At 42.5% G+C, this 24,753-nt stretch overlaps 1 protein-coding gene across 2 annotated transcripts in view; it reads left to right on the plus strand.

Annotated features, from left to right (window-relative positions):
* The window catches only part of LOC126187467 (cyclic GMP-AMP synthase-like receptor), a 78,181-nt gene that overhangs the window by 52,089 nt on the left and 1,339 nt on the right, over nucleotides 1-24,753 (plus strand). For both annotated transcript variants that reach the window (XR_007537731.1, XM_049928564.1), the window contains exons 7-11: nucleotides 6,467-6,616; nucleotides 9,600-9,746; nucleotides 11,100-11,228; nucleotides 11,320-11,506; nucleotides 16,083-16,172. Coding sequence is in view for 1 of the 2 variants with exons in the window: in XM_049928564.1 (XP_049784521.1) it covers nucleotides 6,467-6,616; nucleotides 9,600-9,746; nucleotides 11,100-11,228; nucleotides 11,320-11,506; nucleotides 16,083-16,135 (666 nt within the window). In the remaining variant the exon portion in view is untranslated. The remainder of the gene's footprint in view (nucleotides 1-6,466; nucleotides 6,617-9,599; nucleotides 9,747-11,099; nucleotides 11,229-11,319; nucleotides 11,507-16,082; nucleotides 16,173-24,753) is intronic.

Here is a 24,753-nt window from a genome sequence, read left to right on the forward strand (position 1 = left end):
TTCCCCACAACATGTTCTGTGTGTTCCTTCCAATTTAAGTTGTTCGTAATTGTAATACCTAGGTATTTAGTTGAATTTATGGCTTTTAGATTAGACTAATTCATTGTTAACTGAAGTTCAATGAGTTCCTTTTAGCACTCATGTGGATGACCTCATACTTTTCTGTTATTTAGGGTCAACTGCTAATTTTCGCACCATTCACATATATTTTCTAAATCGTTTTGCAACTTGTTCTGATCTTCTGATGACTTTATTAGTCAGCGCCATCTGCAAACAACCTAAGACAGCTGCTCAGATTGTCTCCTAATTCGTTTATTTAGATAAGGAACAGCTAAGGGCCTGTAACACTACCTTGGGGAACGCCAGAAATCCCTTCTGTTTTACTCGATGACTTTCCATCAGTTACTATGAACTGTGACCTCTCTGACAGGAAATCACAAATCCAGTCACATAACTGAAACGATATTCCATAAGCATGCAATTTCACTACGAGCCACTTGTGTGGTACCGTGTCAAAAGCCTTCCGGAAATCCAGAAATACAGAATCGATTTGAACTCCCTTGCCAATAGCACTCAACACTTCATGTGAATAAATAGCTAGTTGTGTTTTACAGCAACGATGTTTTGTAAACCCATGTTGGCAGTATGTCAATAGACCATTTTCTTTGAGGTAATTCCTAATGTTCGAACCAATATATGTTCCAAAATTCTGCTGCATATCGACGTTAACGATATGGGCTGGTAATTTAGTGAATTACTCCTACTACCTTTCTTGAATATTGGTGTGACCTGTGCAACTTTCCAGTCTTTGGGTATGGATCTTTTGTCAAGCGAATATGATTGTTAAGTATGGAGCTAATGCATCAGCATACTCGAAAAGGAACCTAATTGGTATGCAGTATGGACCAGAAGACTAGCTTTTATTAAGTGATTTAAGTTGCTTCACTATTCACAGGATATTTACTTCTGTGTTACTCATTTTGGCAGTTGTTCTCGATTCGAATTCTGGAATATTTATTTCATCTTCTTTTGTGAAGGCATTTTGGTAGGCTGTGTTTAGTGACTCTGCTTTGGCAGCACTGTCTTCGATAGTATCTCCATTGCTATCGCGCAGAGAAGACATTGATTGTTTCTTGCCGTTAACATACTTCACATAAGACCAGAATCTCTTTGGATTTTCTGCCATGTTTCAAGACAGTTTTGTTGTGGAAACTGTTATAAGCATCTCGCATTGAAAAGTCCGCTCTAAATTTCTAGCTTCTGTAAAAGATCGCCAATCTTGGGGATTTTACGTGTGTTTAAATTTGGCATCTTTGTTTCATTGTTTCTGCAACAGTGTTCTAACGCGTTTTGTGTACGGATGAGGATCGGCTCCGTAGTTTGTTAATTTATTTGGTATGAGTGTCTCAATTGCTGCCGATACTATTTCTTTGAATTTATGTGGGGTAACGACGTAGAACCCTAGCAGCACAGAACCATAATCAAGTCAGTCAATGCCAGTGCCATATGTGGAGTGCTAACAGCCACGGTCAGTGTTACACTGACAGAGCACCCCTCCCCCCCTGGGGGTCCGCAACTCTTTTGTGGATACATGCGTGGCAAGCATGGGACCCTTAGCTCATGCAGCTCTCTTTCCTTTCTGGGCTGCATGCCCTCCCTTTCCACATCCCTCCATGTTCTTGATCCTGCACACACACCCCTCCCTTCTCCCTCTCTTTGGGAGTATGTTTCATGCCTACGTCTGGAGACGGATGCTTGTGAATGAATGAAGTGATTTCTCTTCTTTTATCTCTTCAATGTAAAGTATCTATCCTTACTCTGCCCATCTCTTTCCGTGATTCTACTCTGCAGCGGTGTTTGAGAATTCTTTTGTTCTTTCCTTTTCTTTGTTTCTCTATTTTTGTTTCTTTACTCCCTGTGCATATCTGAAGGCCTACCCATGCATTCCCACCACACATAGCCGATCATCGGGTGATGTGTAATTCCCCGCCCCAGATAGACAAGTAGGACACGTACGTACTCCCTGGTAAAGGCCAGGCCCAGGGAGGGGTGATTACCTGAACATGCCGATTATTGCCCACCGCCCCCATTCCCCCCCCCACCCCCCACCCTCCCCGTTCGTCCGTCCGTTTGTTTCTCGGGAGGTGTGAACAATCACCTAAGGTGGGAGTGCCCCCACTAGGAAGTAGCGCACCATCAGAGACACCGGTAATCATGGGGGTACTTTTACAATGGTTTCTTCTACTTCTACACCTTCTGCCCACAAGAGAAAGCTAGATGAGTCCACACTGCAGAAAATTCTTCCATCAGTGCGAAGGCCCCATTTGTTTCTGGGTCTGACGTAGGTCAAGACCTCTCAAGAGTCAACCCTTTCATTATTCATTAAGGTGTCGACGCAATTGCAGGTCCTGTAAAGTCTTCTTCCCACGTACCAAACGGCCCCCTGTTGTTAGGAATAGACAATGCTTTCCAGACAAAACAGTTTCTTCGAACTACACTACTACACACATTCCCTGTCCGGATGGAAGCACACCATATGTAAAACTCATCTCACTGGGTGGTTTATACAAGATCACTCAACGGGTTATCAAATGAGGACATTCAAAATTACCTGTCTGATCAGGGAGTAACAGCCTTATGAAATTTCATTGTTATTATATATAAAAGTAATAAAAAGGGTTGGCAAGCAATTAGTACCAACCCACACACTCTTCTTGATGTTTGACAGAGTTCAACTTCCATTGAACATTAAAGCGGGATATGAGATAATTTCGGTTTGCCATTACATCCCCAACCCTAAGCATTACTATCAGTGTCAGAGGTTCAATCATACCACCCAGTCGTGTTCCAATATGGTCATATTCATTTCCTGTGGCAGGGATTCCCATGAGGGTGATTGTCCATCTCCGCCCCCTCATTGCATCAACTGTATCGGCGATCACGCTGCTTCCTCTAGAGACTGTCCTCTTTTTAAAGATGAACGAATTATTCAGAAAATCAAAGTGAAGGGAAAGGTGTCTACCTTCGCTGCACATAACTTATTTGCCAGTAGAAAGCCCACTGTGCTCCCAGTGTTTAAATATAGCCCTGTCTTCACCTCTCCTCCACCTATTAAAGAGGTAGCCACACAGACTTGACCTTTAATGCCATGGTCATCTAATTGGTCAGCCCAAAGATTGCCCAATCAACCTCCCCACTATTATCTGCTCATTCTAAGGCTCAACCTTCATCGCCTGCTGCTAAATCACAGGCCCCAAAATCCAAAACAAGCCTACTCGTGGAGATTTTTTACATACCTGGACCTCACAACCATCACCTCTGCCGTCATCTCAACATCCCGCTTCCAAGAAGGCTGATAAAAAGAAAGTTCCTCTCCTTCTCTGCCATGGTGTGTATCTTCTACAGCACCACCCTGCAGTAGCTGCCCTCGGTCACCTACCATGTCACCGAGACGCACCGCTGGTGGCCGATCAACCAGTCGATCACTATCGGCAGTAGTTGCCCCCACACAATGTATGAATCAGGATCTTCTGCCTCTGACTGAATGCCATTCCATGCCATTGGCCACTGGCTCTCAGTGGTTGCTGAGTTGAGGGCAACCATAGTGAGATTTTTCCCTTTTCGTCCACCTTATGTCAGTTATCTATTGGAATGTCCATGGAATTCGCTCCAATCAGGATGAATTGTCGATCCTCTTACGATCCTACTCCCCGGTCATCTTGATCCTCTTACGATCCTACTCCCCGGTCATCTTCTATCTTCAGGAAACAAAGCTATGTCCCCATGATCACTTTTCCCCCCTTATTTCCAATCAGTCAGATCTGATCTCTCCTCTGTTGCTGGTGTTCGGCACATGGGGGACTTATGGTTCTTCTCCATCATACGACCCCTTATCACCCAATCCACATACACAGTCCCTTCCAAGCTGTCACTGTATTTCTTACCCTTTCTGGATTCACCTTTTCTCTTTGTACCATATACATTCCATCGTCCCCACCAATGGCAAGAGCCAGTCTCGTTAATCTCCTTTGTCAGCTCTCTAATCCCCCCCACCCACCCTATTTGCTGGTTGGTGACTTCAACACTCACTACCCGCTTTGGGGATCTCTGTGTCCTTGTCCGAGAGGCTCGCTGTTGATTGACCTCTTCCACAAAGTGGATCTTGTGTGCCTCAACACTGGGGAACCTACATTTTTGTCTGCCTCCATGTCACCCTACTCTCATTCGACCTTTTGGTTGATACTGTTTGGCTAGCTCGACACTTTCAATGGTTCGCTCTAGTGACTTGAGTGACCATTTTGCGTGTGCCCTTCAATTAAAACCACAACTCGCTCTAGTGACTTGAGTGACCATTTTGCGTGTGCCCTTCAATTACAACCACAACTGTCTTCTATGTGCCCAAGATGCTGGAAGTTTTCCCAAGCCAATTGGACACTTTTCTCCTATGTAGCGACCTATGCCCAACACCTTTGGCAGAACGAGGTGAGCTGTGATGCAATACGTGAGCAGAGACGTGCTCTTCGTGTTTTCTGCCATCATCCTATGTTGGCCAACTGTATCTGCTATGAGCAGTGATACATGCGATGCCGTCACATCATACACTATAGCAAGAAGACCAGCTGGGATTTCTTTACCAGCTTCTGTAATACTTTCACTCCCTCATCAGTTGTTTGGAGTCGAATCTGACGGATATCTGGCACATCCAGTTTTTCCCTGACCTCTGGGCTGTCGCGCAGGATACCTTAGTGGGTCCAGTCGCAATCTGTCTCATTGGGTCAACACTGCTGAGATTTTGAGCTCTTCTAATTACCCACCAGCCCTTCTCCTAAATAAAAGGGTAGCGTAGGAGTGATCTCTTGCTTTTTCCTCTCAAAATCACGAAAGATATAATGCTGTTTATTCTACGCGAAAACTCAGACATGCACTCCCCTCTTCTCACTCTTCTGCTCCTGTACCAGATGGTATCCACATCCAAATGTTGCTGAATCTATCATACCCTAGTCTGTGCTACCTCCTTCACCTTTATAATCAACTTTGGGTCGACAGTACCTTTCTCAGAAGATGGTGGGAAGCTGTCGTCATTCCTGTTCCGAAACCTTGAATGGACAAACATCTCCCCTCCAGCTATCGTCCAATCTTTCTCACGAGTAGTGTTTGTAAGGTTTTGGAGGATATGGTCAATTGCCGTTTAGGCTGGTGGCTGGAGTCCCAAAACCTTTCAACTACTGCCCAATGCGGTTCCCGAAAGCATCGTTCCACAGTTGACCATCTTGTTGCTCTCTCCACTTATATCATGAACAATTTTCTCAGGGAACGCCAAACGGTAGCTATGTTTTTTGATGTGGAGAACGCATAAAATACCTGTTTGAGGACAGGCATCCTCTGTACACTGTTCTCTTGGAGCTTTCGAGGTCGGCTACCCCTTTTCATCCGTGAATTTATGACAGAGCGCACATTGACAAAGGGACAGCAACCTTTGCCGCTATATCGGCTGCCTTGTTTCCATTTATATCAACATGCCCTGGTATCCAGAATAATTCCATCCTGGATTTTCCATTGTTTGACATTTTTACAAACCTTATCTTTCCAAATTGAGCTCCGCCAGATGACGTGCAATACCACCAGTAACTGAAAGTTTGACACCTTTTTATTTTTATATGCAGAAAATAAAGATATTTCAAACAATCTCCAGTAGAATAGTTCATCTGGGAAGAATATTCAATGAAATAGCATTTATTAAGTAATTTTACATTTATGCATTTTGTTGCAGAATTTGCATTTATATTCACATTATCACAAATGTGACTTTTTCAGGCCCCTGTCAATTGAACATGAAGTCCTGATTCATCTTTTCAGAATTGTGTGTTCCGGCTATGAAGTTCATTTGGATAATCTTAGCCTTATCTCTTCTGATGGACATTTTTACTAGTGCCTGATTTTTTTGTGTTGGATACTTGCCTAAATAAAATTCTGTGCAAATGTGTTTACTTGCCCTCCCCTCCTCACTGTGCTGTCTAGGAAAGGGTGGAGAGAGTAAGTGAAACATTGCCCGTGCTGCTCAATATGTTTACAACAAGTTAAAAATCCACTGACTTGAGTTATACCAAATGATTTAGTCTTTGTAAAGGTATAAAATAGATAGTAATATGGAATATTAAGATTGACTGCTACTCACCACAGCCATCAAATGATGTCCTTCATCAGAAAAAGAAAAAGGCATGTCTGCGCTTGTCCTCTATCATGCGCGCTCGTGCCCCCCCCTCCTCCTCTCCACCCACCCACACACAAATTTTTTGATTGTTTGATTGCTATAGTAGGTAGTTTACATTTGAATCTTCTGATCTATAATGTTATTGCCCTTTTCTCTGTAATTGTAACATCTATTTATTTTTAAAATACAATTTTGTTACCTGCAGAAACATGATACAATAGGAACAATATGTCTGTAAAATTATTTTGATTTCAGGTTAAGGTGAAAAAAAGTGGACCTGCTCTTACCCTGAACATTGTTTTACTTGATGGCTTCAGAATGGATGTTGATCTTGTTCCAGTGATAGAACTTAGGTGCTGTGAACATCTACCTTCTCATTTTAAGTTACAGCAATACAGTGATAGGGTAAGACAATTTTTCAGTCATACATCTGTTGAGTAAATGTGTAAATTTGTGTTCAGAGTTGAATACACGTAGAGCAAATATTATTAGATGACATTTGAATAGCAAAATCGTTAGTTTTTTTCTGCTTATTATCTTATTCTATGATACCTAATAAAAGTCAAATTGTACCCTTGTTCAGGTGAGATGTGGAATTGTAGGTACTCCAATTAATGGCTGGGTAAGTCAGTTTAAAGATTGTAGAAAAGGAAGGGCAACACCACCGCCAGTTGGATTATGCCTAATAAAACAAGTAAAGCATTGTTTTTTGTTTATTTATTTAATTCAGTCTTTTGATTGAGGATAGTTTTACTTTTTTCAACAATTGTTATGAAACTTACCTATGTTATGTACATCTGCAATTAACAAATTTTAAAATGTTAATTGCTATATGAACGATTAATTTGTGAGTAATACAAGAATGCACTCCATAAGCGACCTATGCATAACATGCTGATATTTTCATTTTGTAGTTGAAAAGAAAAAGGAAACAATGAAATTGCATATTACAGAGCGTAAAACGGTTTGTAATTGGTTTTAAAATAATCTGTCCTGCTGCTGATCCACATTCACAGTAAATTATTTTTGCTATAGAAATGCAACAATGAGTGTTAATGATTGAGACTCTGATGAAAATTATGGAAATCTTTGGCCCTATTTATATGATCTTCAAATTGGGAGAGTACGGGTAGAAACTGGAAAATTAACTGCCAATAGCAACATTGGTGCTATGTGTAGAGACAAAAGGCTAACTCTTCATCCTTTACTGTAAAGTTTTACACAATTCCCAATGTATGAATAGGCTTTAAACCACAGCATTATTTCCATCAGACTATGTTTTATGCAATGAATTTTATGAGCAGATAGTTTGCATCATGATTCAGTTTGTAAACACCCTACTTCTTTTGTCAGTGTTTGTGATTTAGTAGTTCTTTGAAAAGAAAAGAAAAATATAAAACTATGTATCTGTAATATAACAACTTGCAACCCAGTGACAAGAGGTCACACTACATAGCCAATGATCCAGAGTTCAATCCTCTGTCAGTTCTAGAATATTTATTACTTATAATTATTTCATCAACCATGCTTTCTAGTAAACTCAGGCTTTTTCATTAATTAATCTTCTTATATGTGGATGAGGCAAGAACATTTCCAGACTTGGAAAGAACAAATGCAGTGATCCTCCTTATCAAGGACATCTGTGCTCTAATAGTTCTTGTACTTTCACCATAAATAGCTGTACATGGTATGCTTATGGCTGAATAAAGGAATTTGGAAAGCTTCTGAATCTCTTCTGGTGAGGGTTGAGGAGATATTAGTCCACTCTTAATCATTTAACTTCTCTTGGAAGTGTGTGGAGTAGGCCCCTTTGCACAGACAATAACATAAATATCTTTATTAATTATTTAAGAAATTTCTTTCAGTCTTGAGACACACGTAAAAGTAAAAGTGATGATAATATCCTAACTTTCAGTAGTATTAGTTTTTCCTTGTAGTGGATAGAGGAATGTGAGTGGTTTCTTCCAGTTTTAGCCAATTTCTTGTTCCTAATACAATGCAGACACTGTTGTTTTTAATAAGCGATACTATTTCGGGGACCTTTATCATAGGTGCTCGTACAGTTTACTGATAAATATTTTTTCTTTCTGATCTACAAGGGTGAAAATTCTTACTGTTAAGACAGTTTAAGCACTGTGCTTTCAGCCAAAGCCCGCTTCAGGAAAAAAATACACATGCATTCACACAAGCAGGTGCCCTCACACACACACTACCACTTTCTCTGGCCACTCTGGCCAGAATGCTTCTGTTATGTTGAACAAAAGCAGTAGTCTGGAGGGGGGGGGGGGCACAGATGGGGAGGCAGGTAGGCTATGGGTGGAGGGAGAAAAGAGCTCTGTTTGGCAGAGCAAGCAGGTCCTAGAAGACGGCTGGACAAGACTACGAGGCCCAGCAGCAGGTGTGGAGGGGGGTGGGGGTGGAAAAGGAGAGGAGCAGAGAGGAGAAAACACTGGTGGATGGACTGGCAGAGAGTTGTGCACAATGAGGTCGAGGGGACATGAATTGCGAGGAGGTGAGGGGGCAGAAACTATTGGATGGTGGGTGTGGGGCCATAGCTGAGGCTGGAATAATTTCGGGAGTGGAGAATTTATAATGAGGCTAACTCCCATCTGCACAACTCAGAAAGGCTGTTGGTGGAAGGGAGGATCCAGATGGCCTGGGTTGCGAAGCAGCAATTAAAATCTAGCGTTTATGTTCAGTTGCATGTTGTGCCATAGGGTGGTCCACTTTGCTCTTGGCCATAGTTCGGCTGTGCCATTTGTCCTTGTGGACAGCTGGTTTGTAGTCATACCAAATACAAAGCTGTGCTGTTACTGCAGCAGAGTTGGTATATGATATGGTTGCCTTCACAGGTGGCCCGATGTCCGATCCCATGTATATGACTGAGAACAAACTCCAATTTCAGGTGATGAAATAGCCCATAATTGTGTCTTAACCATGTAGGCTGTAACAAGTGTATTTTATCACTTTCTTTGCCAACTTGTATAACTCCTGTAATTCCTCTTTCGTCTTGATACACATGGTTGCATCCGAAAGTACCCATAGGATCCAACTTTTCTCTCTCTCTCTCATGCATTTCATGGGAGCTCAATCCATGGGTTTAATTTGTCAGTAGCTGTGAGTTATATTGTTCTGCATTTCCCCAAAAATAGGATTACTGCACTATGTTTCTTGATATACAAAAGTCTGAGAATACATATTGAGACAGTAATTAAAACTAGACATGTATTCAAATGAAAACTTAAATAAAATTTTAACATGTAAAATGACAACCTATCTTTCCAAGACCTTACCAGCGCCTTAGACTTAAAAATGTGTGTCATATATTGTGAACGTTTTGCATTGCATTGTGTGCTGGTAACTTAAAAGTGTCTTGGTTATTCCACAGCATAACACATTTTTTATAGTACCAAAGCCCAACAAGCGACTTCCAAAAGCTGACGATTGTTGGAGGTTGGCATTTCATGAACAAGAAAGGGCTGTGCTAGCCACATATGGAGCTGGAATGATGAAACCAGTTTGCCGTCTTCTGAAGGTGGTAACAGAATTAAATTTATTTTTAACATTTTCTCTAAGAATTCTTTCCTATTTTTATGTATATTTTTACATTATTTATTTATTTCAAATCGTACTTTAATGTCATATCCTTGTAAGGTGTGATCCAGTGTCAGATGTGTATAAAAGCATCTGATTACCATTTTTACGAGCTTTGATGTTTACCCCTTGAAGGTAAATGCTTAATTACTCCCAAATTAATTCACATTCGCAGTTCATGATAACCTCTCTACATGTTGTCGAGATCGCGGCTATGTGAAAATGAAAATGTAGGATAATTGTTATTAATGCTTTTGAAAGCTGTAAACTCGGTCTTAACAGTGACTAGAGCACAATGTAATTTTAAATTGAATAGCTACCAGAGGATGAGCCTGTTGATTTGAAACCATTAATTTGCTCCTAATAAATAACATTAACAATGACTGGTAGCTGTGTTACTTTATTGTAAAACTTAAACTGTGTCTTGCTGTTTTGTAAGAAGCAAAGTTGCATGTTGTTATTGGACTTCACGTGTAAATAAACTATTAGTATTAACCCATTTGTGCTGCACACTTTGTATCTGAACAGTTAAGTGTAGGAACTTAATTATGATGTTGTGTTTTAGTTAACACCCTTCATCAGCATTGATAAATGAAATTCATACTTCCAGGGAAAAAAGAATACCATAGGTGTTTTAGAGGACAAAATTTATACTGTCAGTTCATTTCATATTGGGATCTTAAGGAAAAATCACTTGAGAAAATTGCAAATTACACAGGACAGAAATGGCTGGACTGTACTTGCTTTCAGGAGGCAAAATTCTGAGCATTGCCGAAAGTCACTTACTAAAGTAAAGAAAAGTAACCTAGATTTTACAATCATTAATACCTTCTTTACGTTCATCGGCAATCCTGCAGAAAAACTGGCAAATTCATCTTCACTTCAAATTTGCATTTCGCTGTGAAAATGATATTGTAACACATTCCAGATGTAAACACAGTAGAGGTGTTTCAGTTGATATGTTGGATTGACTGCTAAAAAGAAACAAACACCAATGATTTTAGATTTCTTTGTGTCTACAACAGAGAGAGACTCCATTCGAGACATCTCTTTGTCATGAACACACACAAACCAAAGATCATCGCCCCCTCTCCAAACGTGTTTCACCACTAATGATCTTGTCATCGATGGGACATAAAACCCTATCTTGCATCTCCTCTTTGGGGGAAGTGCAGGGCCTGTGGGAGGGAGAGGGGGGGGGGGGGGACAAGATGCCTTGTAGTTTATATCATGGCTCACATGAAAAGGATTAAAAGTAAGTTTTTCATATCTGATTATTTTCTTTTCTTTTTAGAAATTGAGAGACACATTGGATATGCCAATGCTTGCCAGTTATTATTTGAAGACCCTGGTAATGAAGGTGATTTCAGAGCAGGAAGACGACAGGTTTTTCCGCAACTCTTTAGTAAACCTCTTTGTGCATGTAAGTTTCTTTTTCCATGTGTCATTATTTTATTGATTCCACTGCTTGTCATTTACGAAATTTTCTTACAAAAATTTTAAATTATTTTCAGATGCTGGTAGTACTCAAACATCAGCTAGGATTAGGATGCATTAATTACTTTTGGGATGAAAACTACAATCTTCTTGAAGGATATCACAGGGAAGCAGTGAGGCATTGTTATGGAAGAATAAAAAATGTTGTTGAAGACATACAGAAAAATATTGAGATGGATCCATTGGTACTTGCACGTAATATCTGTTAGTATTTATTTTGAAGAATTAATATATTAATTGTAGTCCTGATTATAAACTAAAAAGGATTTTTATACTTTTAGCATAGTAGATTCAGTGAAATATGTCGAATTTTTATATTTCATTCTGTTATTCATATTCAGTTGTTTCTGAAACTACTGAGCCAATGTATTAAGTCGCTGAAAACAATAAAGTTGAATGACTGTTATTAATCTAAAAGCAAATAGATATCAGTAAATTGCGAGAATATTTATCTTGGAGAACAGTGGTCCTTTTATTACTTAAAAATGAACGTGAACAGTCACAAGATACACTATGTGATCAAAAGCATCTGAACACCCCCAAAATATACGTTTCATATTAGGTGCATTGTGGTGCCACCTAATGCCAGGTACTCCATATTGGCAACCTCAGTAGTCATTAGAAATCATGAGATAGCAGAACGGGACACTCTGCAGAACTCACAGACTTTGAACATGGTCAGGTGATTAGACATCACTTGTGTCATATGTCTGTACGTGAGATTTCCGCACTCCTAAACATCCCTATGCCCACTGTTTTTGGTGTCGTAGTGAGGTGGAAACTTGAAGGGACACATGCAGCGCAAAAGCATAAAGGCCAACCTCATCGTTGACTGACAAGAGACCACAGACAGTTGAAAAGGGTCGTAATGTGTAATAGGCAGACATCTATCCAGACCATCACACAGGAATTCCAAACCGCATCAGGATCCACTGCAAGTATTATGACAGTTGGGCGGGGTGTGAGAAAATTTGGATTTCATGGTCGAGGGCTGCTCATAAGCCACACATCAAGTCAGTAAATGCCAAACAACACTTTGCTTGGTGTAAGGACCATAAACATTGGACGATTGAACAGTGGAAAAATGTTGTCTGGAGTGATGAGTCACGGTACACAATGTGGCTATTCAATGGCAGGGTGTGGGTATAGCGAATGCCCGGTGATCGTCATCTGCCAGTGTCTTTAGTGCGAACAGTAAAATTCGGGGGTGGTGTTATGGTGTGGTCATGTTTTTCATGGAGGGGGCTTGCACCCCTTGTTGTTTTGTGTGGCACTATCACAGCACAGGCCTACATTGATGTTTTAAGTACCTTTTTGCTTCCCAGTGTTGAAGAACAATGCGGGGATGGCGATTGCATCTTTCAACATGATCGAGCACCTGTTCATAATGCACGGCCTGTGGCGGAGTGGTTACATGACAATAACATCACTGTAATGGATTGGCCAGCACAGAATCCTGATCTGAATCCTATAGAAAACCTTTGGGATGTTTTAGAATGCCAACTTTGTGCCAAGCCTCACCGGCCGGCATCGACACCTCTCCTCAGTGCAGCACCACTTGAAGAATGGGCTCCCATTCCCCAAGAAACCTTCCAGCACCTGATTGAACATTTACCTGTGAGAGTGGAAGCTGTCATCAAGGCTAAGGGTGGGCCAACACCATATTGAATTCCAACATTACCGATGGAGGGCACCACCAACTTGTAAGTCAATTCCAGCCAGATGTCTGGATACTTTTGATCACATTGTATACTTCTTTTTTATCTATAAAGTTACCAGCTTCAGTCTGTTTTAGACCCTCCTCAGACCTCACACTGTAGTGGTAAATGGTGGCTGTGAACAGAGCTGGCACTATGGCTTCACGAAGTTAGCATTTGTGGAGTCGTAGTGCCTGCTCCATTCACAGCCACTGTCTACCATCATCGGGTGAGGTCTGAAGATGGTCTGAAACGGACTGAAACCAGTAACCCCATAGAAAAAAAGAAGTAACTTGTGGTTGTGACTGTTCATGTTTATTTTTAAATAGATATCAAGTGAGAGCAAGAGTAGAGTTCTATTGCAGTGAAAACAGTGATGTATGAGAAGTTGGTAGTTGGACTAAAGCTTAAGGGCAGATAGAAACAATGTTTGTCGAGAGGTTACAACTTGACTTGCTCCTTGTAAGGTCTCATATCCAGGATACTATCTAGCAAAACCATTATAACTGTAGTGCAATCCAACCTTTTGCTCTGAGCGTATTGTGCAGTGAATGAATTACCTGGTTTAGTTTTGGTGCTTTTGCACATTCATATTACAAAGCACTGTGATGCATTCGTTGTTCAATATGGCACATTATAATGGAATAAATTGTTTCTTTATTTGTTTGTTTATTTATTTATTTTATGTGTGAAGGATGTAGATAACACAAAATAATAACAAAAGTTCTACCTGGCACTGCTGCTTTTATGTTAGGACCTCAACCTCCAGAATTCTGATGTCTTGATGGCCTTATCACTTGCTGCACATAGATCTCCTGTGGTGCTAGGATTGGGCAGGTACCTGCAGGCAAAAAGATGTTGTGGGTCCTGTAGGTCACCACACTTGTGAAACTCATCTTGAGTTGTAAAGCAGTACTTCCTTAGGTTTGCCATGACACTTCTGTTGTCAGTCATTTTAAAGCACTGGATCTCACATATGGCAAATGATATTCTGCAACAGGTTCCTCTTTGATGTTCTCCCCAATCCGTTCGGTTAACAAATTTTGCCATAGGTCTCTTTGGCGAGTTCCAGGAGCTGTTGGAATTGCTAATGTTGTGTGCCATGTGTGCTCCTTGACCTCAACCTAGGTTTTTGTGTGTTATATCCAAACTGGGAGTGTCTGGGGATCAATTTATTTCTCCTTTCTCTCCATTTCTGCAGATGTCAGGTCAGGGTACAACTATAATGATAGTCCTGTGACAGGAGTTGGTCATAGGTTGACAGGAGTTGGTCATAGGCAGCCATTCACAGTGCATCCAGTCTCGTTCAACATCGTATCCACCTGTTTGTTGTATATTCGGTATTTGTGAGAAGCAATTATACATGTGAAAAACAGGTAGACTTTGGAGAATAATATTAGAAATAGTTTGAATCACACATTTTAAGACACCTTTCACAGGATGAATTTCCAGAGATCGTGCCTACGTAGTACTAAAATGTAAGACTTTCCTCACTTGTCTTTCATGAGTATACAGGTAATTAAGTGAACTTTGTGTAATTCAGGAGAAAATGTAGGTTATCTTATCAGGCTCTTCCTGATAGGTAACTACACATGATGAAAGAATTTTGTTAGATGTGTTTACATTTTATAGTACATTTGTTTGCACTACATCCACTGTTCTGAACTTGCATAGAATTCTGAAATAGTAATTTGTTGTGTTATAGATTCAGTATGCAAACACTAGACTTTTGTGGCATAGGACAACTCATTTCAGTATCAAACACCTCTTGTTATATTTTAATTGCTTACGAATGGAGGAAAAAATGGATGGCTTTATGTCTCCAGATTCCCCCTAATAATCTTAACCTTATTATTGGGGCCCATATATATACAGAAGGCCTTAGAATTGTTCTGTAGTAAACATCAAAACATGTGAACAGTATTGCCTTTCTTTTGACAACTCCCATTTAATTTCTCTGTGCATATGTGCTACACTTTTGAATGGAAAATACCATCCTATTGCAATCACTGCAGTGGGGCTCTGAATTACTTTGGTATCTCTCTTCAGGCTGGCCTGACACGGACTCTACACACCAGAGCAGTACTCTAAAATAGGTAGCATTACACTCTAGTATGTATCTTCCCTAATAGAGGCACTGAAGTTACCCATAACTATCGACACCAGCTCTGCCTCACCATGGCCATGGGACTGTGTGTTTGTGAATGTGTATTCTTTTACTGTAAGAAGAGTAAGAGGTCAAAAGCTGGTGTGAATAGTGTTTCCTGTTACATGTTTTTATTTTCCACACATCAGTCCACTATCTGTGAGTAGTTGCCTTTGTCTTATTTTATGAACATAATACTGTAATTGATTATAATAATTTTGGTAAGAAATTTCAGAGTTACTGTAGAGACAAGTTGTTGCCAAATCACAGCCCTTCCTTTGGCTCAACATGTTTGCTGTGTTGTCTATTTTGTTGGAACATGTGCAGCCATCACAAATAGAATGGGTCAGATAAAATTCTTTGTGGCATTCTGGAACTTGACAGTGTTCACATTTTCCTCAATTTTGGTAACTTTTCAATTGTATGATGAGATTGTTATGGCACACGGGATTTTAGACAGGGTTTAGACTTTCACCACAAATCTTCTGCATCTTACATTTTAACTAAATGTGCTTGTTTTGCCTTTTAGGCTATATGTTGGCGATTGTATTGTAGCAAGCACAAATACTCACTTAGCCTTCTTGATAAACTTTTAGTCTGTGATTATTATCATTATTAAGCTTATCAACATTTTCTCTTTCACATGACATTGATAATGTTGTGTCTGTTTCTAGTCAGATGTTGTAAATAATTCGTCATGTGTTGGACGCCAGATTAGTTGTCTTGCCTCCTGTTAAGTGATACCCTTTTTTCTAGATGTTACGAGAACATAATCGCTGTATTATCATCTTTAGATGTTAATTGATGTGAAGTAATATAACTAAAGAAATGGACTACAGACAATTTTTGTTTTGAACATTATGTATTAAAAACAATTAGTTTGAATGAAATTGTATTTTAGTTATCAAATAATAATCAAAGCATGATTATTTTTCAGTAAATGATGAGGAATTTCGGAGTCTGCCATTAGATATAGTGGAGTACGCGTGATAGAAGAACTTACTTGTTTCCTGGAACAAAATCTGTGGTAAGAAATATATTGTTTTTGTTATTATTATTATTATTATTATTATTATTTGAATTTGGCCATGTCAGGACCACATGAAACAGCCGGTTTATATCTTCATACTTTTCTCCTCCTCTCCCCAAAACAATTGAATTTTTGTTTGCACTTTTACCCTGAAATCATACCTGTTTCCTGTATCTTTATTATTCCCACCTGTTGTAAATCTTTCCCCATTCTTTTTAACTGGCTGTTGAAGTGTCCTGCCAAGTGGTGGACTAAAGCACTGATAGATTAACACACTTGAACTTGAACTTAATTTAGAACCATTTTGAGGCCAAAGTCCTCGCATGTAGTAAAACCACCCATGACTGCAGCGCCGTTTGGCATTTGCTGCAATCTGCGCCCCTGGATATTGTGGCAGCCACAGGAGGCTTGGTAGTAAACAGCACAGCAGTCTATTGATAAAGAGCTGCTTTCAGATGATGTAAGGGCACTGCCTGCCACACAACGGATATCCAAGAAATGTGCTGGTCGAATATGCAGTAGTACAGCCATAAAATGTAATACTCTATTTTCTCATTGTATCGATTATATTCTCAGTTTTTCGTACACATCCTTGTTACTTTTCGATTTCCTAATTCGTTTTTCATACTTTGTTTGCCTCCTCTTTTTTTTAGTTATTCTTCTTTCTTTTTCAAATTATTTATCTTTTTGTCAAACAATGGAAAATTCAGGATGGAATGTAACAATATTATGAAAAGGAAAGTTGCTGCTCCCCATATAGCGGAGATGCTGAGTTGCAGATAGACACTACTAAAAAACTGTCACAAATAAAGCTTTGGCCTTTGTCAATGGACACACACACACACACACACACACAAATGGAAAGCCTTTTTTTTTTTTTTTTTTTTTTTTTTTTTTTTTTTTTTTTTTTTTTTTTTTCTGTGCCCATCTGCAACTCCATCTCCGCTGTATGGTGAGTAGCAACTTTCCTTTTCATAATATTTATCTGTTTAGGTGTGTTTGTGGTGAGGCATTGAGAGTCATAAAGACAGCTGGTTTTAGTCACCACGTTATAATGCTATGGTTTTGTTTTAATAGATAAGGATTTTTTTTTTTATTGTACGTATTAAGTGGCATGTTGTTTCCATTTGGTGGTGCTATTTATTTTAGTCTTTTTGCTGAGAGGATTTGGTGGGATTATTTCTGGCAAGTATTTAAATTCTGAAATTTTGTTATTCCTTATCTTAATTTCATATACACTCCTGGAAATGGAAAAAAGAACACATTGACACCGGTGTGTCAGACCCACCATACTTGCTCCGGACACTGCGAGAAGGCTGTACAAGCAATGATCACACGCACGGCACAGCGGACACACCAGGAACCGCGGTGTTGGCCATCGAATGGCGCTAGCTGCGCAGCATTTGTGCACCGCCGCCGTCAGTGTCAGCCAGTTTGCCGTGGCATACGGAGCTCCATCGCAGTCTTTAACACTGGTAGCATGCCGCGACAGCGTGGACGTGAACCGTATGTGCAGTTGACGGACTTTGAGCGAGGGCGTATAGTGGGCATGCGGGAGGCCGGGTGGACATACCGCCGAATTGCTCAACACATGGGGCGTGAGGTCTCCACAGTACATCGATGTTGTCGCCAGTGGTCGGCGGAAGGTGCACGTGCCCGTCGACCTGGGACCGGACCGCAGCGACGCACGGATGCACGCCAAGACCGTAGGATCCTACGCAGTGCCGTAGGGGACCGCACCGCCACTTCCCAGCAAATTAGGGACACTGTTGCTCCTGGGGTATCGGCGAGGACCATTCGCAACAGTCTCCATGAAGCTGAGCTACGGTCCCGCACACCGTTAGGCCGTCTTCCACTCACGCCCCAACATCGTGCAGCCCGCCTCCAGTGGTGTCGCGACAGGCGTGAATGGAGGGACGAATGGAGACGTGTCATCTTCAGCGATGAGAGTCACTTCTGCCTTGGTGCCAATGATGGTCGTATGCGTGTTTGGCGCCGTGCAGGTGAGCGCCACAATCAGGACTGCATACGACCGAGGCACACAGGGCCAACACCCGGCATCATGGTGTGGGGAGCGATCTCCTACACTGGCCGTACACCACTGGTGATCGTCGAGGGGACACTGAATAGTGCACGGTACATCCAAACCGTCATCGAACCCATCGTTCTACCATTCCTAGACCAGCAAGGGAACTTGCTGTTCCAACAGGACAATGCACGTCCGCATGTATCCCGTGCCACCCAACGTGCTCTAGAAGGTGTAAGTCAACTACCCTGGCCAGCAAGATCTCCGGATCTGTCCCCCATTGAGCATGTTTGGGACTGGATGAAGCGTCGTCTCACGTGGTCTGCATGTCCAGCACGAACGCTGGTCCAACTGAGGCGCCAGGTGGAAATGGCATGGCAAGCCGTTCCACAGGACTACATCCAGCATCTCTACGATCGTCTCCATGGGAGAATAGCAGCCTGCATTGCTGCGAAAGGTGGATATACACTGTACTAGTGCCGACATTGTGCATGCTCTGTTGCCTGTGTCTATGTGCCTGCGGTTCTGTCAGTGTGATCATGTGATGTATCTGACCCCAGGAATGTGTCAGTAAAGTTTCCCCTTCCTGGGACAATGAATTCACGGTGTTCTTATTTCAATTTCCAGGAGTGTATTTTGGTGCATCCTTAACACACATACACTGAAGCACCAAAGAAACTGGTATAGGCATGCGTATTCAATTACAGAGATACACTACTGGCCATTAAAATTGCTACACCAAGAAGAAATGCAGATGATAAACAGGTATTCATTGGGCAAATATATTATACTAGAACTGACATGTGATTACATTTTCACACAATTTGGGTGCATAGATCCAGAGAAACCAATACCCAAAACAACCACTTCTGGCCGTAATAACAGCCTTGATAGGCCTGGGCATTGAGTCAAACAGTACTTGGATGGTGTGTACAGGTACAGCTGCCCATGCAGTTTCAACACGATACCACAGTTCATCAAGAGTAGTGACTGGCGTATTGTGACGAGCCAGTTGCTCAGCCACCATTGACCAGACATTTTCAATTGGTGAGAGATCTGGAGAATATGCTGGCCAGCGCAGCAGTCGAACACTTTCTGTATCCAGAAAGGCCCGTACAGGACCTGCAACGTGCGGTCATGCATTATCCTGCTGAAATGTAGAGTTTCGCAGGGATCGAATGAAGGGTAGAGCCACGGGTCGTAACACATCTGAAATGTAACGTCCAATGTTCAAAGTGCCATCAGTGCGAACAAGAGGTGACAGAGACGTGTAACCATTGGCAACCCATACCATCACGCCGGGTGATACGCCAGTATGGCGATGACAAATACACGCTTCTTAAGTGTGTTCACCGCGATGTCGCCGACGACGGATGCGACCATCATGATACTGTAAACAGAACTTGGATTCATCAGATAAGATGACGTTTTGCCATTCGTGTACCCAGGTTCATCGTTGAGTACACCATCGCATGCGCTCCTGTCTGTGATGCAGTGTCAAGGGTAACCGCAGCCATGGTCTCTGAGCTGATAGTCCATGCTGCTGCAAACGTCGTCAAACTGTTTGTGCAGATGGTTATTGTCTTGCAATCGTCCCCATCTGTTGACTCAGGGATCGAGATGTGGCTGCACGATCCGTTACAGCCATGCGGATAAGATGCCTGTCACCTCGACTGCTAGTGATACGAGGCCGTTGGGATCCAGCTCGGCGTTCCGTATTACCCTCCTGAACCCACCGATTCCATATTCTGCTAACAGTCATTGGATCTCTACCAACCCGAGCAGCAATGTCGCGATACGATAAACCGCAATCGTGATAGGCTACAATCCGACCTTTATCAAAGTCGGAATGTGATGGTATGCACTTTTCCTCCTTACACGAGGCATCACAACAACGTTTCACCAGGCAACGCCGGTCAACTGCTGTTTGTGTATGAGAAATCGGTTGGAAACTTTCCTCATGTCAGCACATTTTAGGTGTCGCCACTGGCGCCAACCTTGTGTGAATGCTCTGAAAAGCTAATCATTTGCATATCACAACATATTCTTCCTGTCGGTTAAATTTCGCGTCTGTTGCACGTCGTCTTCGTGGTGTAGCAATTTTAATGGCCAGTAGTGTATGTAAACAGGAAGAATGCAACACTGTGGTCAGCAACGCCTATATAATGCAGCAAGTGTCTGGCGCAGTTGTTAGATGAGTTACTGCTGCTACAATGGCAGCTTATCAAGATTTAAGTGAGTTAGAATATAGTGTTATAACTGCTGCATGAGGAATGGGACACAGCATCTCCGAGGTAGTGATGAAGCGGGGATTTTTTCCTTATGACCATTTCACAAGTGTACCATGAATATCAGGAATCCGGTAAAACATCAAATCTCTGACATCACTTTCAGATCCTGCAAGAAAGGGACCAGCGAAGACTGAAGAGAATCGTTCAATGTGACAGAAGTGCAACCCATCCACAAAGTGCTGCAGATTTCAATGTTGGAACAACAGGTGTCCCTCCCCAGTGGGCTCGCCACTCTTTTACGGGTTCATGCTTGGCTACCACAGGCCCCCAGCCTTTGCAGTGTTTTTTCCCTTCCCTGCTATATGTCTGTCCTCTTGTTATTCTTTTTCCCCTCCCTAGGGAAACATGTCTGGGATGTTATTGGGAATGTTCTGCATTGTCTGTCGCTGACGTAAGAACAGTCTCATCTTTGTTTTTTCGCTCCCTTCTCATTTCTTTGTGCCACGCGGGATTAGCCGAGCGATCTAAGGCGCTGCAGTCATGGACTGTGCGGCTGGTCCCGGTGGAGGTTAGTGTCCTCCCTCAGGCATGGGTGTGTGTGTTTGTCCTTAGGATAATTTAGGTTAAGTAGTGTGTAAGCTTTAGAAGTTAAGTCCCATAAGATTTCACACACATTTGAACATTTTTCCTTTCTTTGTTTCCCTACTGTCGTTCCTTCGCTTCAGCATTTGAGGTTCCTCTTTTTCTTCTTCCTCCCTGTGCACTCCTGAAGGCCGGCTCACGCATCTTACATGAAACAACTGACTAGTTAATGCGTAATTCCCAGCCCTGGTTTGACAGGTAGGGTTCGCATGTATCCCCGGTACAGGCGAGGCCCAGGGAGGGGTGGCCTGAGCTGCAACCTTCCCAAGTTCCCGATTGGTCTCTCTGTCAGATGTTAGGGAGTTGTGACCTGAGGTGTGAACAATCACTTAAGGTGGGTGCAACCCCTTGCGAAGGGAGCCCCCAGTTGGAAGGAGTGTGCCATTGGAGGTGCTGGCAATCATGGGGAATTTTCTCACAATGAGTCAGTCATCTTCCCAATTAAAGTCTATGAAACATAAACGTAATGAGGCTAATGATTCAAAGACCCTTTCCGCTGCACCACAGTTCCTTGTGGTCTCGCGTACTAAAGACCGTCAGTCCTTCCCACAGTCAATTCATTTATTATTCAGAGAGGTGTTGATGAACTTACTGACCCTGTGAAATCCTGCTCTCATTTATAGAATGGCACTTTGGTAATTCTCAAGCACAACAACTGCTTGCTGCCTCACTTCTTCACAGCTACCCTGTTCATTTTGAGGCCCATAGAACTTTGAATTCTTTCGGTAGTGTAATTTACACCACACTGCTCAACGTTCTTAATGAGGCTGAAATCCAATCTTACCTCTCTAAACAGGGTGTAATTGCCGTCCATCGTGTAATGAAAAAGGTAGATTCCTCCTTGGTGCCCACCCGCACTCTTTTCCTCACATTTGATAGAGTATACATTCCAAACCCGAAGTGCTGCTACCAATGTCATCGTTTCAACCACACTAGAACGTCTTGTTGACACCCATCTAAATGTGTAATCTCTGGTAGGAATGCACACAAGGGCGACTTTCTGCCTCCTCCTCCCCGCTGTATCAACTGCAATGGCGGCCATGCTGACTCCTCTCAGGATTGCCCCGTGTATCTTGATGAGCGGGCTGTCCAAGAGATCCGGGTGAAGGAAAAAGTGCCTTATCCAGTTGCTTACAAGTTACTGGCTAGTCGCAAATCCTGTGTTCTTCTGTCTGGCACCTATAGGTCTGTTGTTGTTACCCTCGCTCCATGGAGGACATGGCCACGTGCAACAAACCTTCAAACTCTCTCCTCAAGGGGCGAAGCCACCAGCTGCACAACCGATTGGCTGGAAAGGGCTGAAGGAGCACTCTCGTGTAGACTTTCTCCTTCCCTCCAGCCAAAGAACACCTGAGTCTTCCTTTAACCGGAAAGGCTCAAAGAAGTCCACCGAAGACAAACGATCTTCTCGTTCGCCAACTCGAAGATCCTCTTCAGCAGTGTTACTATGTAGTACCTTAGCCTGGCTGGCCTCTGTATCGCTGGTGCACACCACCAGCTGTTTTTCATCGTTGGACTCCACAGACCAGCTGCACAAGCAAGCAAGCCGATGTTTCTGTGGACCTCATGGAGCAGGATCCTCCCGCTTGTGTGCCCTGTAGTAGCAACTCTACACCGCCTGTCACTCTGCAGACACCGAGTTGACACCCCTATATCTCTTCCTCATCATGACTGTCCTCCAATGGAATGTTCACGGCCTTCGGTTCCACAAAGAGGATTTATGGCTGCTTTTAGCATCGCAGCATTCCCTTGTACTCTGCCTTCAGGAAACGAAATTGTACTCTCATGACCACTTTGAGCTTTCACATTACTTACCGATTCGATTTGACCTTTCCCCTGACGTCAGCATTCCATCTCATGGGGGTGTTATGCTGCTCATACAGGATGACATTCATTGTCAACCCATCTGCTGACTATCCATCTTCAAACTGTTGTAGTTCGCCTTTTCCTTCCTCACTTGACTTTATCCCTCTATACCATTTATGTCCCTCCATCATTCGATGTCACCAGACTTTCTTCATCTTATTGGATAGCTACTGCCCCCATTTTTGCTACTCGGTGACTTAAATGTGCATCATCCCCTTTGGGGTTCCCACAGGACCTGTCAGAGAGGTGCCCTTTTGACTGACCTTCTTAACCTCTTCTGCCTTAACACAGGAGCACCCACTTTCCTTTCCGACTCCTCACATACCTATTCCCATTTGGACCTATCCTTTTGCACAGCCCAGATTACCCATCATCTTGATTGGTCCATTCTTTCTGACACCGAGCGACAATTTCCCGTGTGCTATCCGTTTGCTGACTCCCATCCCATCTGCATGCATGCCCAAATGGCAGCTTACTAAGGCTGACTGACTGGCATCTTTACTCCTCCCTGGCAATCTTCGAACAAGATTTCCGCAGTTGTGATGACCAGGTGGAATATCTCACAAACTTTATCCTTACTGCTGCACAATGCTTCCATTCCTCACACTTCCTCTTTACTACGTCGTGTCCCAGTCCTTTGGTGGACTGAGACATGCCATGACGTAATTCGCACAAGGAGATGTGCTCTCCACTTTTTTAACAGTCATCTTACAATGGCAAACTGCATTCATTAGAAACAGATGCATGCAAAGTGTCATTGTGTTCTTCAGATTAGCAAAAGAGCTAGCTGGATTTCATTCACTAGTTCTTTTAACAGTTTCACCCCTGCCTCTGTTATGTGGACCAACCTCCGACGGCTCTCTGGAACCAAGATCCATTCCCCAATTTCTGGCCTGACAGTAGCAGACAATGTCATGTGGACCCTATTGCCATCTCCAACACCTTGGGCTACCATTTTGCGGAAGTTTTGAGTTCTTCCCACTATCACCTTTCCTTCCTACATTGGAAACAAGCAGAGAAGGCTCGGGCGATACTCTTCTCTTCTTCGAATCGTGAGTGCTACAATGCTGCCTTTACTGTGAGGGATCTAGATCATGCTCTCAGTTCACCCCGGGCCTCTGCCCCAGGGCCAGACACCATCCAGATTCAGATGTTGCAGCACGCGGGCAAGCACTTTCTGCTTAACACGTACAACCTCATCTGGGCAGAGGGCACATTTCTCGGACGCTGTTGTAAAGCTGCCGTCATATCCATACCTAAGACCGGTAAGGGCAAAAACCTTCCTTCCAGCTACTGCCCCATGCCTCTTACCAGCTGCATTTGCAAGGTGATGGAACATACAATTCATGCCCGGCCAGAATTTTGGTTTGAGGCTCTCAGGGAGACCTCCGAAATGACTGAAACTTCTGCAGGATTAAGGTTCGTAGTGGATAGATTAGCAACAGTGTTGTGGATTTCTTTGAGTTCTGTTGGATGTTGGAAGTGAGTTCTGGGTTATGACAGATGGAAAATATTAATGTGGCAGGGTCTGGGTGTTAAAGAGGGACTAGCAAGGATGTTTTATATGTGGCATTGGGTAATGGCATTCCAAGGTGAGAGTAGAAAGGCAAAAGATTTGGTAGCTTTCGAGGAGATTTTTGAATCTGTTCCAGTTGTTGGAGAACAAGAGCTCCAATTCAGAAGTCGAAGATATAGGAAAGATTGGACTGCGTATTATGAGTATTCTCTGAAGGGAACGCAGGTAGTTGAGGGAGGCTTACACCAAGGGAACATGTTTCGTTGTGAGTATAGGGACCAATGCAGTCTGAAGGCT

The sequence above is a fragment of the Schistocerca cancellata genome, chromosome 5 (assembly GCF_023864275.1).
Source record: "Schistocerca cancellata isolate TAMUIC-IGC-003103 chromosome 5, iqSchCanc2.1, whole genome shotgun sequence".
In the NCBI taxonomy this organism is placed as follows: domain Eukaryota; kingdom Metazoa; phylum Arthropoda; class Insecta; order Orthoptera; family Acrididae; genus Schistocerca; species Schistocerca cancellata.